This window comes from Sarcophilus harrisii, chromosome 3, assembly GCF_902635505.1.
Source record: "Sarcophilus harrisii chromosome 3, mSarHar1.11, whole genome shotgun sequence".
NCBI lineage: Eukaryota > Metazoa > Chordata > Mammalia > Dasyuromorphia > Dasyuridae > Sarcophilus > Sarcophilus harrisii.
Window position 1 is genome coordinate 554,832,050 of NC_045428.1, and position 11,624 is coordinate 554,843,673.

The 11,624-nt window shown below is 40.6% G+C and overlaps 1 protein-coding gene across 1 annotated transcript in view; it reads right to left on the minus strand.

Annotated features, from left to right (window-relative positions):
• Positions 1–2,659, minus strand: part of STX12 (syntaxin 12) — a 32,844-nt gene extending 30,185 nt beyond the window's left edge. Inside the window, exon 1 of the mRNA XM_031962479.1 lies at positions 2,368–2,659. Within this exon, the coding sequence (XP_031818339.1) occupies positions 2,368–2,494 (127 nt within the window). The 5' untranslated portion in view covers positions 2,495–2,659. The remainder of the gene's footprint in view (positions 1–2,367) is intronic.
• Positions 2,660–11,624: the final 8,965 nt, after the last annotated feature.

The window sequence follows — 11,624 nt, forward strand, 5'->3', positions numbered from 1 at the left end:
GGATGGGAGAGAGAAAGCTTCCAATTCTGAAATTTATCTTAAGAGGGAAAAAAATAACCTCTACTCCTTCACCTGAGTAGTTAACATTTATGGATCGCTAATATTACTAAGCAACAATAACAATTTTACTACTTGCTTGCCACTCTTCCCTAGTGAAAACTAATTCTGGATAATGTTTAAAATGGAGTATTCTAATAAATACATCTGCACAACTTTGTTTTACTATTATACCCTTAACCAAATCCTGCCACTTTCCCCAAGAAACAAAATATGACTTCACAATCACAGAACAAGGAATCAAATATATAGTATCAAAATGAGCAAGAGATTTAAAATCAAAAGACCCAAGTTTGAGCTCCAGTTTTTTCACTTACTAGCTTTGTGATGTTAGCCAATCCCTTAACCTACCTGGGACTCAAATTCAACATCTGTAAAACCAGGATAATATTTGTACTGTACATCTCACAGGATTATTTTGTTTTGTTTTATTATAGCTTTTTATTCACAAGATATATGCATAGGTAATTTTTCAGCACTGACAGCTGCAAATCCTTTTGTTCCAACTTTTTCCCTCCTTCCTCCCACCCCTTCCCCCAGATGGCAAGTTGACCAATACATGTTAAATATCACAGGGTTATTTTGAAATTGTAAAAAGTTCCATACGAACAAGTTTTATTAGCAGATTTTCACAGCATCCTGTCACTGAAGTCATCTTCCAGTGCCTCCTCATGGCATGGAGATAACCCTGAGTTTTCAAAGGCTAGGCTAATAGAATACGAGCTCAAAGAGGTCTCTCAAAAAAGTTCCAAGTACAAACCCGGGGATCATAGGTTTATTGTTCATGGATCACATCAGAGGTTTATTGCCCACAAATATGAATATTTCTGCTACAGTAACTCCTGAGGACTACCTATTAATTTCTAAGAGAGCTATACTTCCCACAGGTATTGAAATATACCAATCCTATAAAAAGACTGTTGAGATTAACTTGTATTCCAGCCATCTCTAAATACAACTGGGAAAATCAATTAATGAATTTAGCTGCTTTAACTTTATTTTATTCACAGAATTTCTATCTACCACATACTGTTTCTTGTTTTCTAAATAACTAACTAAATGCAAAACAAAGTTTGACACAATTCTTTAAGCTTCAGTAGGGGGTAGTAAAAACAGCACAATCTCAGGATCAGAAAACAGGTTTGAGACCAGGTTGCAGCATATAGAGAGGAGATAATGCTCTGTTTCCTCACAAGATCGTTGTGAGGAAAGTATTTTGCAAATCTTAAAGCATTTAAAATATACTCTATTAACTGATAAATGTAATCACTCAAGTCAATAACTATTCTAGGAATATAGCTCCAATTACTAAAACACATAAAAGTAATCTATCAACCTTTATATATGAATATATATATAGTGCTAACCTTTGCTGCACAACCTTTATGCACAAAGATGATGCTACTTGACTGATATTGATGAGGTATATACTTTTAAGTTTATACACACGTTACATAATGAGAAAGACAACCCATAAACACAACAACTCTAATTAGGGCTTGACATATATTGCTCAATGATGTGGAGTCACTTCTCTGTATATGAAATTCACTCAAGAAATAGCTATAAAACTGATCAAAACCAAACACTAGCTGCTGCTATCTAAAAGCTAGATTGATAACGAAGAAAAATCTCTGACTCTTAGACAGCCAAAGTAGATTAATAAAACAAGCTTTACTTGAACCTTAGGTTGCCAAGGGAAATTAAAAAGAAATGTTCGGAAACCTTCAGAAACTAACAAAAAATAGATCCATAGTCTCTGTGCCCCTTCACACACTCCCAATTCTAGGACCACGAAATTCTCGTAATGGTTTAAGTGGTACAACTCACTTCACCTTCATTGCCATTTAAATTGAATACCACCTGGTTCAGTACCGAAGAGAATACAGAATGGGAAGCTAAACTATTCCACAAAAGCTGAACGAACAGATTGTGAAGGAGGAAGAGGAGGAGGCAGGGAGAAAAACTAGATGTCTCAAACTGGGCTGCCCCCAGACTCAGGATCAAAGCTATGGCATCTCTGGCCTTTCCCTTCTCTCCACTTCTCTGACCAGCCCATCAATGAGATAAGCTCAGCTCTAAGGCCGAAATACCGCCCAGAGAGAAGGGTCCCCTCAAGAGGTACCTGGAAAGGGGGGAACGGGGCGAAGGGGAAGTAGGACGGCGCCTCCTGGGTGGACAGTCCGGGTCTGGGGCAGGGCCGCGGTCCGGGTTAACCCTTCCAAAGCCACACCCACGGGGAAAGGGGCACTGGCAGGGGCCCAGAGCCGCCCCCCTCCCGGCCGCCCTCGGGCCTCGGCTCCCACTCACTGGCGTAGCTGATCTTCTGGATGTGGCCGCAGCAAATATTGAAGATGCTGTCAAAGTCCCGGGGCTGGGGGCCCTGTGAGCCCGAGGGCCCCGCCGCCCGGTACATGCCTAGGGGCCCGTAGGACATCTCGAGGGCTGCCTGGCTGCGCCGGGGCCGATCTGCACCAATCTCCGGCCGGAAGGAGACCCGCCGAACAGTGACAGGGAGGAGGAAGAGAACAGCGCTAGCGGGGAAGGAGAGCGAGGGGGAGGAGGAGAAGTAGGAGACGGCTGCGTGCGCACCGTGGCCTCGCGCTGCGCGCATGCGCCCGGCACGCTCCGCCCTCCCCGGAGGTGCACGTGACGTGACGTAAACCGGCGCCTTGAGGGCGGATGCTGGGAGAGCTTTAGTTTCTTAGTCTTTGGGGTTGTTGTGGACCAGAATTTTACTTTGCGTTAGACAGATTTGGGGGCTCCTAAAGGAAAGATCCACTGCACTCATGCGATTCGAAACCCCTCTTCTGAGAATCCCGCGTGGGCCGCTCCCGCCTTCACCCCTCCCTGATGTAAACATCTGTAGACTCATTTCCGCCCCAGAAGCGATGACCTCATTGTTCTCGGGGAGGGGCCCGGCATTCCTGGGGTACCGGGCGGGCAGGAAGTTCGGAGCCAAAGCGCCTGTGGTTCTGGGGGGGGCGGGAGGGGAAGGAGCCGAGTGAGTGAGGTCCGGTACCTCGTCCGCAGTCAGGCGGGCGGAAACCCCGCCTCGGATGCTCGCTCTGGGGGGGACCGGGGGCACCCCCACGCTCCAGCCTCTCGCTGTTCGGTCCTGCCCGCGCTTGGCTTTCCTTGCTAACGCTGCTGGAGAGCTTCGCCGTCTCCTTCTCCAGCTCCTTGTACAGATGAGGAAGCGGAGGCACGCAGGGTGAAGGAACCTGCCCACGGCTCTCCCAGCTAGAGTCTGAGGGTGAATGTGATCTTAGGAAGAGGAGTCTTCCTGAATCCGGGCCCGGGACAATGCTCTGCGCCCCCTCGCTACCCCCGTAACAGCTCCGCTGGTTAAAAAAGCAACGCACTTTGGTAGTTAGGAAGTAGCCAAGGACAGGAATTGTTCCTTGGGGCTGCAACGGGGGGAATGGAGGGGAAGGGGGAAAGGCGACAGTTGCTACCGTTTTAGCAAACAGCCGAAGTTAGCAGGGTGGAAAGGGCTAGATTTGGAATCACAAATCGCTAAACCTCTCTGCGGGGAGCCTCAGTTTCCTCATTTGTAAAATGAAGGGGTAGCGTTAGATGACTTTTAAGATTCCTTCGGTTCCAAATCTGTATTCGATACGAACAGCGGGAACCTTTGCCCTGTTCTAGATGCCTCAGATACACTGGATTTCAAAACTAAAAAAAAAAAAAAAAAAATCATCTAAAAGCCTCAATTTTATTAAAATTTTTAGAAATTTTTTTCTATCTTTAAGGAGTATATTTTGCTTATAAAATGTCTTGCAGACGATCATAAAGTACACTGTCCAAAGTTAGCACTAAAAGCTCAATCACCTAATTCACTTAGTATTCTACCATGTTAATAGAAACAATTCTCCACTTCAAAAACCCTGATATTAGAACAGGTTAAATGTGTATATTGCAAGCCTCCCTGCATTAAAGTAGATTCCCTTCTATGCAAATGTACTTTCATAGGGTGTTTTGGGAACATTAAGTTCACATTAAACCAGGAGACCAAAGTCACAATGCCTATTATACTCTGATATAATAATAGCCAGCTTTTTTTTATATTTCCTTGAACATTGATTTAAAAAAAAAAAAAATGAGTTCCAAATTCTCTCATTCCAGATCTCCCCTACCCACTGAGAAGGCAAGTAATATGACATCAATAATACATATGAAATCTTGCAAAACATAATTCCATATTGCCATGTTACAAAAAAAGGTTAAGTGAAAAAATATGCATAAATCTGCACTCAGTTCATCTGTCCACCTCTCATCTTTAATCCTGAATTTTCTTGGATCATTATGTAGAGTAGTTGATCAGTTGTTACAGTATTGCTATTTTGGTATACAATGTTTTCCTATTTCTACCTGGTTTACTTTAGTAGCTGGCATTTATATAACACTTTAGGAAAACATTTTATAGGTTTGTTAAGCACTTTATAAGTATTTCATTTTATCTTTATCAATCCTATGATGCAGGTGCTATCTATTATCTCAATTTCACAGTTGAGGAGGATGGATTTGATTTCAAGACTTTCCTGACTCCAACTATCTACTTGTTGCAGCCAATTAGATATAGGGAATAAAGGGTGGGGCAGCTCAGTGGCCCAGTGGATAAAGTGCCTGCCCTGGAATTAGGAGAACCTGAGTTCAAATGTAACCTCTCGCACTTAATTAATATTTACTATCTGTGTGATCCTGGGTAAGTTACTTAACTCCAGTGTGTGTGTGTGTGTGTGTGTGTGTGTGTGAGAGAGAGAGAGAAAGAAAGAGAGATGGGGGGAGAGAAGGGGAGAGGGAAAAGGAAAGGAAGAGGGAGAAAAAAAAAGTTGCAAGTATTAAGTACTTTTTAAGATGATAATGGTTTTGAATTCTAAGGATATCTGCTTGTACAGCAGTTCTCTAGGGAAATTTAAATCAAGAGTTTATTATTGACTCCTTTTGTTTCTGTGCTAGATTTCTGGGTTTACAGTGTAAGCCTGGACTTACCCCCCAAACAATGAGAGAAAAGGGGGGGCTTCTGTTCTATTTAATCTGGAATTTTACAGTTTATGCTTTGCACTCCTATTTACTGACAAACATCTTGTCAGATGGGAGATGCCCTTTCTCTGAAATCGTAATAAAGCCCTTTTGCTTTTTCTCACTCTGAGAGTCTCTGATTGTTTTTGTGGTCCATAGTATCCCACACAGAGGTATGTATTAGCCCCAGGCAAGGCCTAAGAATCCTTGCAGAGCAGAAGTAGTGATCCCAGTTTGCTGAATACTCATCTTCTATCCAGGCAAACTCAATTCAGCATCTACTAAACTACTGTGATTCTATGAACAGTGCACCATGCAGAGCTAAAAAAAAAAATCTAAAATCATTCTAGATTACATTGTACATTCTGCACTACATTAAGAATAGAAGCTATTTAAAGGTAAAGCCAGATCTTAATAGCCAGATGAAAGAGCATATTAAGGAAGATTTTTAAAATCTCACCAATGTATGATCTTTTTACTCATCTCTGATTATTTCTCAAACAGGGCTTTTCCAAACCTCTCTCTTCCAACACCCAATTCTCCCCTTTTAATCAAATAGCATGGTCTCCTATTTTACTAAATGGGTTGAGACCATCCATCCTAAGGTTTCACATTTTTCCTTCTTCCCTATTTCTAAATATGGAGGAAAAGTTCTTTTCTTCAATTCTATTCCACTGTGAAATAATTAAACAGTCCTTTTTGCCACGGCTAACTAATATGATCATAGACTCAGAGCAGAAAGAAACCTTAGAAGATGATCAAGGCTAGCTCTCTCATAATATGGAGAAGTAAATTGAGGCTGAGGTTAAATAACTAATTCAAGATCATAGAGTCTGAGGCAGAATTAACACTCAAATCTTCCTGATTCAAGCCTATCACTGTGCCACACAGCTACCTTTTTTTTTATACCTTAGAGGTAATAAGTTTATCTTTTTAAAAAGATAGCTTTTATTTTTCAAAATATATGTAAAGATAGTTTTTAATATTCACTCCTGCAAAACTGTGGGTTCCAAAATTTTCTCCCTCCCTCCCTACCTCCCCCCTCCCCCAGAGAGCAGGTAACCCAATATAGGTTAAATGTGCAACTCTTCTAAACACATCCACATTTATCATGCTGCACAAGAAAAATCAGATCAATTACCTTAACTCACTCTTAATAATACCTTTCATCTCTCAGAGCCTGTCCTATTGTTCTTTTCTCCACTCATCTTCTTTCTTTTCCTGTCTATTGGCAACCTCCTTACTTAAAAAAACAAAACAACTTCTCTAGACCCTGCCATCCCATCAGTGGGGTCTGGGTAGCAGTGCTTAGTACATAATAGAGGTATGACAAATTTACAATGGCCATTCTCTTTGGGAAAAGGTAAATTTATTTAGGGAAAGAGGTTACAGACAAATGAAGCGATACAATAGACACTAGGAATGGTTAAGTATGAAATAGATTTGGAAGAGCATATAGTTAGACTAATCAAAAGTTAGCCAGAGTAAGGAGAAAGATGCCATTAGAGGAAAAGTCTATTAAGAGGAGAGAGAGTACCTCATAGTGGGCTTAGTCCTGAATAGAACTTAGAAAAGATCATCATAAGCAGATATTTTGTAGGGGAAATACAGTCTTGGGTTTTTTGTTTTTTTTCCTCAGGGAGACCAGAGAAATAAAGTCAGGAACTTAAAGGAAGGAGTCTAGGAACCAGGTGGCAGACCAGATCACATACCTTTCTAAAGATATACTAATAAATATCTCAAAAAGTTGTTTAAAGAGGTTGGGCAGTGAACAATGGGGGTTGATAAAGAGTTCCTTCCTAGAAAGTCTGGGAATTATCTGATAACTTCTTCCTGACAGGAGAAAAGAGTAAGTCATATCAAAGTTATCATGGTGTCTCTTCCCTTCCATGATAAATGCCTAGAAAGTAAATTACACAATATTTCTTAATCCCTTACCATCTGGTTTATAACCCATTTGTCTAATGGAATTACTTTTTCAAAGGTCAAAAATTACCTTTTAATTTACAGACATTTCAAATTGGAAGTCCAGTAGACATCTTAAACTCAGCATGTCCAACACTAAACTCAATATCTTTTCTCCTTCCTAATTTCCCTATTACTAGAGAGGGCAATGCCATCCTCCCAGTCTCACAGGCTCACAACTTAGGAGTCATTCTCTTCACTCTCTCTCACTATGTCCTATATCCTAGCTTTCACCAACGCCTGTAGATTTCATTTTTGCAATGGCTCTCCAATAAACCCCTTTCTTTCCCTGACACTGCCCCACCTCCTTGTAGACTCTCATCCCCTCACCCCTGGACTATTGCAAAAACCTGCTGGTATGTCTATCTCCCACAAGTTTCCTCTTCACTCCAAACCACCCCCCATTCAGCCCCCAAAGTGATTTTTATGAAGCCCAGATCTGATCACTTTCCCACTTAATGAACTCTGAAGGTTTCCTCTTGCCTCCAGGATCAAATAGAAAATTCTGTTTGAGTATTTATTTATTTTGTAATAACTTTTTATTGACAGAACCCATGCCAGGGTAATTTTTTACAACATTATCCCTTGCACTCACTTCTGTTCCAATTTTTCCCCTCCCTCCCTCCACCCCCTCTCCCAGATGGCAAGCAGTCCTATACATGTTAAATAGGTTACAGTAGATCTTGGATACAATATATGTGTGCAGAACCGAACAGTTCTCTTGTTGCTCAGGGAGAATTGGATTTAGAAGGTATAAATAACCCGGGAAGAAGAACAAAAATGCAAGCAGTTTACATTCATTTCCTAGTGTTCTTTCTTTGGGTGTAGCTGCTTCTGTCCATCCTTGATCAATTGAAACTGGGTTAGATCTTCTCTTTGTCGAAGAAATCCACTTCCATCAGAATACATCCTCATACAGTATCGTTGTTGAGGTATATAATGATCTCCAGGTTCTGCTCATTTCACTCAGCATCAGTTCATGTAAGTCTCGCCAATCTTCTCTGTATTCGTCCTGCTGGTCATTTCTTTCTTTCTTTTCTTTTCTTTTCTTTTTTTTTTTAAATTTATTTAATAGCCTTTTATTTACAGGTTATATGTATGGGTAACTTTACAACATTGACAATTGCCAAACCTCTTGTTCCAATTTTTCCCCTCTTACCCCCCCACCCCCTCCCCCAGATGGCAGAATGACCAGTAGATGTTAAATATATTAAAATATAAATTAAATACACAATAAGTATACATGGTCATTTCTTACAGAACAATAATATTCCATAACATTCATATACCACAATTTACTCAACCATTCTCCAATTGATGGGCATCCATTAATTTTCCAGCTTCTGGCCACTACAATCTGTTTGAGTATTTAAAGCCTATCATAGCTTAGTCTCCTACTACCTTTCTAGTCTTTTCACACCTTAGCAGAGAAGCACCACACCACTCTATCCCTCCCACCATATATCAACCTCCTGACTATTCCACAAAGTTTTTAAACTTTTTTTTGCACCCTTTTCTCATTTCATTTTCCATCTTCTCTTTCTGTTTAGACAAGACCCACATTTTCTGATTCATGATCCCTAAAACTGAGCTCTTTTTTCTCTGTAGTCTGCATACAATCAAAGCTTCCAGGTACCCATTCTAGCCTCTGCACTCTAGACACTTTCTGCCTCTGCCTTGTAGGGTTTACCCCCTGGATTCTCCTTTCCCATGTACTATAATCTCAGAATGACAATTATTGTGATTGTCAGAGAGACACTGCCCCATGGTGATGCTCCCCCCATTCCCAACTGACCTATACCCATCTCTTGTTGACCTTCCTTCCCCACTCCATTTGGAAATCTCTCTATGTCTATGCTCTTTCATCCTTCCAAATGCTCCCAGAGGTTCCATCCCAGAACAAGAAGACTTTTCAGGCACCAAATCCCCAAGCCTTATGAAATGTAAGAACTTTTCTTTTATCCTTAGAAGCATCAGGGAACCCCTCACACTTCCAAAGTAAGCCTTTCTTTCCCCCCTTTTCATTCTTTCCCTCCTCCTATTTACCCACTGTCCTGTAGGCTCTTTTCTTCCTGAGACTACAGAGGTCACACTCCCCTCATTATAGCCCTTGATTTGACCCTGGCAACACTCCTCTTTATCTTGCTTCATCTGGCTTCTTTTCATGTAACTTCTTATAATGTAATGTAGTCCTACAAAAGAAGCGTTCTCCTGTTGACTGGTTCTGTCCATAATGTCCCTGTCTGCCTTTTCACTGTTACTCATACGACAAGAAAAAACAAAGTGAAAATAGAATGTTTTAATCTCTGGATGTGGATGGCCTTTTCCATCATGAATCTTTTGGATTATCTTGGAAAAGAGCTAAATCTATCATAGTTGACTATTACACAAAATTTATATATATATATATATATATATATATATATATATATATATAATTCTACTGATTGTGCTTGTTCGGCCTTTCCTCAATTAATGGGCATTCTCATCCAATTCTTTGCTATCACAAAAAGAGCTGCTATAAACATTTTTGTATGCATGGGTATTTTTCTCTTTTTAATGATCTCTTTGGGATATATACCTAGTGATGGTATTTGTTTCATCAAAGGGTATGCAGAGTTATGTAGGCCTTCGGACATAATTTTTGATTTTGAGACATCTGTCAGTTTTTCAATTGGAATTCCATTTTCTATGTTCACAAGTTCTTAGCAGTTTTCTTCTATTATTTTCTTCATTATGATATTAAGTTTTTTTGTCCTGTCATATTTTTCTAGAAAACCTATGACCCTTAGCACATTCTGTCTTCAAGATCAGCATGTTTTGCTTGCACAGAGAGCATTTTTTCTCTTTATTTTTTGCCTCTCTTTTTCTGATAATCTTTTTGGAAGCTAAATCTCAAAATGTTTCGCTTCCTCCCATACTGGACAATTCATGGCTCTTCAGCCTCGGTCTCTGTCCCAAATGATTTTTGCATGTTCAGGACACACACACACACACACACACGCGCGCGCGCGCGCACACAGTCCTATCCTGTCTCGTTCTCTCTGTTCCTGTGTTCTGGCCCAATACCTGCAGTTCAGAGCCTATTTTTCCCCCACACTGGCAGTTCAGAGCTTTGCAGCACTGGAGCTTTCTGGCTACAGTAGTCCTAGCAGGATTTTGCTCCTGAATGTCTGTGGCCAACCTGGATGTGGAGGCCTAAGTAAACTTCTTATAGGCTTGAGAGAGGGGGGGACAGGACAAATGAGAGGGTTTTAATATGTTTGGGTCATATGCTTGGATCAATTGGTATGGCCTCATTGCTAGAGGCATGGGAGGTAGGGGAGAGTGCTAAGTGAGCTCAAGGTCAGCAAGCCTTAGTTCTTGGGCTTCAGGTTTTTTCCATTTTTTGCCTCCTTTGGGAGTATGGGTGCTCTAGACCATAACAATGACTAAATTTGACTTATCTGGGGTACACAATTTCTGTTTTGGAAAGATTGAAGAGGTCATGGGAATCAGAGAAAATGTCTAGTCCAGTTTTATTGCTCTCAAGACTCAAATTCCTTGCTTTCTTTAAGTTCTAACTAAAATTCCCTTTTCTATAGGAAGATTTTTCCAAATTCTCTAAAATCTAAATGATTTTGGAAGAATGACTTCTCTTTTAATTATCCCCAGTTTATCTTGTGTATAATTTCTTTGTACATATTTCTTTGTTCCCTGCCTTTTGCCTCTTTCTGAATCTCCAGTGTTTAGCACAAAGTGCCTGACACCTAATAAATGCTTAATAAATGTCTGACTGATAGTTAAATTCATGAACTTTTCTCATTTTCATCTCTCTGAAGTCAACACTTCTATCTCTTCTTCCTGAAAAATCTCCCCTCTCTTGGTTGCCATGGCACCACTCTTTCCTAGTTCTGACTAGTTCCTCTTGTTATTTGTCTCCTCAACTAGAATACAAGCTCTTTGAAAACGGGTTGGTTTTTCCTCTCTGTATTTCTAGCACCCAGCACAGTGCAGACTCTGACAGGTTAGTAGAGCCTTAATAAATGTTAACTTCTCCTTCACTTCATTGCCTTCCTCCTGCTCCTTAAAAATAAGTATCTCCCAAAGCTCAGTCCTAGTCCTCTTTCCTTTTCTTTTTATAATTTCCTCTATGGTTTCATCTATTCCCAGTGGGTTGAATTATCTCCTCTATGCAGATAAAGCCCAAAACTAGAGATTGCTATCAAGGATGAAATCTGCCTCTCCAGGATATCCAATCAGTAACTTAGAAACGTATTCAAAAGTGAATTTTACTGTCTCACCTAAATCTGCCTTTCCTCCTACATTCCTTATTTTAATAAGGATACTACTGTGCTCCTTCCCAGTCACCCAGACTCAAAAATTAAGTCTTTTTAAACCATTCTTTCTTCCTCATCACGCTTCCTACCCTGTATTACAAGATGGGCTGCAATAGGCTGACAATTCTTCCAACTCAGATTCTGTGAGGTCCTATTGATTTTAACTCCACATTTCTTCAGTCTTCCTCTCATTCACACTGCCATTACCTTTGTTCTCATAAATCCTCAAACTTTATAACTGGTCTCCCTACTTCTGAC